The 4,841-nt window shown below is 39.3% G+C and overlaps 1 protein-coding gene across 1 annotated transcript in view; it reads left to right on the forward strand.

Moving 5' to 3' along the window:
• The first annotated feature begins 3,884 nt into the window (after positions 1-3,884).
• Positions 3,885-4,841, forward strand: part of sim1a (SIM bHLH transcription factor 1a) — a 39,564-nt gene continuing 38,607 nt past the window's right edge. Inside the window, exons 1-2 of the mRNA XM_014023634.1 lie at positions 3,885-4,014; positions 4,166-4,616. Coding sequence (XP_013879088.1) covers positions 4,442-4,616 — 175 coding nt within the window. The 5' untranslated portion in view covers positions 3,885-4,014; positions 4,166-4,441. The remainder of the gene's footprint in view (positions 4,015-4,165; positions 4,617-4,841) is intronic.

Genomic DNA, 4,841 nt, shown 5'->3' on the forward strand with positions numbered 1-4,841 from the left:
ACTCCTTTGTCAGGCGGGCATTGTGAACTGTTGAAAAACCCAATCATTACCACACAGACGAGGGCCCTCAGTCATGAGGGATGTCCGCTGCAACATCTCCACATAGCCAGCTGCTGTTTGACGCCCCTGCACAACCTGAAGCTCCATTGTTCCATTGAAGGAAAACACACCCCAAATCATGATGGCGCCCCACCACTGTGCCGTGTAGAAAACATCTCAGGTAGGATCTCCTTGTCATGCCAGTAACGTTGGAAGCCATCAGGACCATCRAGGWTAAATTTTTTCTCATCAGAGAAGACAACTTTCTTCCACCTTTCAATGTCCCATGTTTGGTGCACCTTTGCAAAGTCTAAATGGGCAATTTTGTGGCGTTGAAGAAGACGTGGCCTTTGAAGACGTTTTTTGTTTCTGAAGGTCTCCTCTCACAGATGCCGTCTGATGGTTATTGGGCTGCAGTCAGCACCAGTAATGGCCTTAATTTGGGTAGAGGATCGTCCCGTGTCTTGACGGACAGCCAATCGGATCCTGTGGCTCAGACCTGGTGAAATTTTTTTGGGTCTACCACTTGACTTTTTTGTTCCATAACCCTCAGGATCATTTAAAAAATGCAAAATGACTGTCTTACTGCGTCCAACTTCAGCAACGATGGCACGTTGTGAGGGGCCAAAATTATCTAAGGGAGTTTTGCAGGTTTTTTTGCCTAAAAATGGGGAAATGTCCTGAAAAGAAAAATAAAGCTTTTCTGATGTGGTTTAGTGGTTCAGGAGATGGTAGATGGATTTTTCTGACTGGGAAGTGTCTTGGGGGGGGGAGAGTAGTGGTGCGTGTGTGTAGCACTTTGGACTCTGGATTATGAATTGGGTCATGTTGTAGGGAGTACTCTTTAAAAGTAAGTAAAAAAAACTTTCATATCTGCTGTTTGTTTATATGTTGTTAATATGTAAATGCTTTTGAGGAAAAAGAAAATAACTGGCGTTTTCTTGTGTTTTCAGCTGTGTGTGGTTGGTCATTTATTTCTGAATCTCTGGTAAATGTTGGGTTGACATAAATGCCAAGTTGTGGCTTATCCAGGTGTGAAAATCTCATGTTCTCTGAACCAACTTTTCACAATATGAGCCTGATGAATCCTGGCATTGTTATCTTGGAACATTCCCATGTTATCAGGGAAGAAGAAATCCATTGATGGAATAACCTGGTCATTCAGTATATTCAGGTAGTCAGCTGACCTCAAGTTTTGGGCACATATTGCTGAACATAGACCCAGCAACCCCACATCAAAGCACTGCCCCCACAGGCTTGTACAGTAGGCACTAGGCAAGAAGGTTGCCAGATTAAATACCAGCTGGAGAACTTTAGAGTTTGCATTTACTCTCCATGCATGTGTGGGTTTTCTTCAAGAACCCCAGTCTCCTCCCACAGACCAAAAGTATGAATGTCAGGTTAATTGATAACTCTAAATTGTCTCTAGGTGTGAGTGAGAGAGTGAATGGTTGTCTTGTTTGTAGAACTGTTTATTCCACCTCGAGATGACCTTGTGATGGACTCGTGACCTGTCCAGGTTGTACCCTGCCCCTCGCACAGCGCCTACTGGATTTGGGCACCAGTGACTCCCATGACCCTGAAAAGAAAAGTTGATAATGAATGGGAGGGATGATGGGTGCATTACTTCACTCGCCTCTCCTATTATCCTGCTGCCCCCATCTCTCTGGAACAGGCTAAATCTGGACTAATTGGACCACATGACTTTCTTCCTTGCTCCAGAGTCCAATCTTTATGCTCCCTAGCAATTTTTTTAGTTTTTATCTTTTCAATTAGCCTCACTGATAAGTGTTTTTTTTTTTCTTATGGCTAGCTGCACAGCTGTGTAGTACAAATTTCTTGAGTTCTCCACATTGTGTGTGTGGAAATGCTTTTATTTTCACCAACACCGTTCTACTGTTGTCATGATAATTTTACCAAACATTTAAGTGATCACTAATCATTCATATCAGGATTCATCTTCATCTTTTCCACACATGGTTGTTTAACAAATGAGAAGTAACTCACTGCATCAGTCAGGGTTGAGCCAGCTGAAACATGATCACCCATACAGTAATTATCCAATGGGAGGCTCTCTTTTATTAAAGCTTCAATCATATTATGGCTAACCTTGACCAAGGAGTGAAGTACAGGAGGTCCAAACTACTTTAAACTACTTTGTTTAAAAGTATTTTTAAATGCATATTGAGCATATTGATCTGTGAAGGACTTGAGACCTGTCCAGGGTGTACCCTGCCTCTCGCACAGTGACCCCCGTGACCCTAGAAAAAGGAATAAACGGGTATAGATAATGGATGGATGGATATTGAGCAATAAGGAAGGAACAGTGTGATTTGGCAAAAACCAACATCTGAAAAAGAAACTTGCATTTATTTATTTATTTATTTATTTATTTATTTATTTATTTATTTATTTATTTCATTTATTTATTTATTTTATTCAAGAACATGTTACATTGAAGGGCAGGACTAAATAACACACTGCACTTGAGTCAGCAGGGAACACTGATCTTTTTGTGGCTTCAACCATCAGTCCTTCTAAAATATCTCGATGGTCCACATGAAAATCCATCGGTAGAATTTAGATGAGATATTAATGATTGCTGATGCAGAATCATATTTTACGATAACATTTTATCATTTAACTTGTTTTAGACAATGTCTTGCCTCAGTCAAGCTGAACACTGTGAAAAAAACAAAAGTGATAATTGTCAACATACAATCATCATCATCATCATCATCATCATCATCATCATCATCAGTGGATCAAATATTACACAATTCAACTTAAAGTCTGTCATTTTCTATGTGCTAACTAATATACTGTGGTATTTAAGCCCTTATGTCAACCACTTTTACAAAATTAAGCGCTTTAAAGCAAAACACAAGCATTTGTGTTTTTTGTTTGTTTGTTTGTTTGTTTGTTTGTTTGTTTGTTTGTTTGTTTGTTTTTGTTTGTTTTTGTAGAATATTTATAAATGATCGTCAGGCTGATAAGTAAACTTCAATAAAGTCTTGGATGTTCTCGAGCTGAAATATTTTTATTGTGTTTTGTTCAAAATTAGTTATTATAGAAGTTGTGGATATTTGCCTAAAGAATGAACACATAAAACATGTTTTTGAGTAAAAAAAAATGGTTACATCATAAAACAAAAAATTGGGAGGGGGGCTTGTAGGCCTTGAAAAACGAATTTTGCCTCTGATCCTGGACTGGAAACAATTTAATTCTAACACACACACAATATAAGGAGGAATTGACCCCTGCAACATCTTCACAGGTCCTGAGAGATGTTCAGAAATTAGTTTGATTTTTGCAGCTGAACATTATTAGGCTTTTTATGAGGTTTACATGTTTGTTTAGAAAATAAAGGTAAAGCTGCTTAGTTAGACTTAAAGTTATATTAATTAGTGGGGGGGATGTGTGTGTTGGGGTAAAAAGGATAAACTTTAACTGACACAGAGAGCACACAAATTTATTTATTTAGATTAAAAAAGGCAAAAAGAAAAATGTTTTATAGTCCAATACAATATAATAAATAAAAGAAAAGGTTTAACCAGTTATTAAGTGTGTCATTTTTTTTTACTATTTCGATAATAAATAAATAAACAAAATTAATAATTATTTTAAAGGGAGCTCAATGTATTCCACACATACAAAAAAACGAACTACTTTATCGTTTTGATAAGTGAAACTTTCCTCCTCCGATCTCCGTCCAGCCACCGACACATTGTCTGCAGAACAGCCAATAGACACCACAGAGCCTGAGCCCTCATCCAATCACAGCAGGGTTTTTTCTGTGGGCGGGGTTTAGCTTCTGCGGAGGTTGAAGCCTGCGATGAGCTGTTCAGAAAATGACAGGATGAGAGAAATGCTGGAGCTTCTGGACATGGTGTGTGGACCCGGATGAGACCAGTCGGCATTCGCGTAAAAAAAAATAAAAAATAAAAACAACCTCTGAGCTCTGTTTATGTTCAGGTAAGACAACACAATTTTTTTTGTTTTAATTACATGTTCAAACAAGTGTTTGTGGGCCTGTGTTCAGTTTATCGACACTTTTATTCTGACAGTCCATGCAGATAATATAATATGTGTTTCATTTTATTTATTTATATTTTTTCCCCAAAAGCTTTCTGATCCCAGAGACTACACAACCGACGTGATGGATCCCTGAGCCGTCCGTAGCCCCCAAACCCTGTGAAAACACCTCTGTAATCCAGGAATTACCTACTCTTTTTTATTTTTATTATTAAGCTTTTTTATTACTATTATTTTATTTTATTTTTCGTCACCATGGTCAGGTGCACGCGCTCCGGCAGCTGTGGGTTTTAGGCCGGGGGTGGGGCAGGTGGAGACGGCTCGTGCGGCTTCATGAACCTCTGACGGACCGGGTGGACGCCTCGACATGAAGGAGAAGTGTAAAAACGCGGCCCGGACTCGTCGGGAAAAGGAGAACAGTGAATTTTATGAACTGGCCAAGCTTTTACCGCTTCCGTCCGCCATCACCTCGCAGCTGGACAAAGCCTCAATCATCCGGCTGACGACCAGCTACCTGCGGATGAGAGCCGTGGTTCCTGAAGGTAAACAGTCAGGGGCTGCGTCTAATTACTGGCGTGCTGCTTATAACAATTAGTTTAATGTGAGGAACTGGGGATCCGTGTAAATACAGTTAGATTTGTACAAGCTAATAAAACAAAAAAAATACAAGACTGCAATATAAAAACTGTAGGTCTCACAAAATAAAAATAACCCATCTGCTACACTAAGTCCCTAAAATATGGTCCTTGTGTGCGATTATTATTATT

Source organism: Austrofundulus limnaeus, unplaced genomic scaffold, assembly GCF_001266775.1.
Source record: "Austrofundulus limnaeus strain Quisiro unplaced genomic scaffold, Austrofundulus_limnaeus-1.0 Scaffold383, whole genome shotgun sequence".
Taxonomy (NCBI): Eukaryota; Metazoa; Chordata; class Actinopteri; order Cyprinodontiformes; family Rivulidae; genus Austrofundulus; species Austrofundulus limnaeus.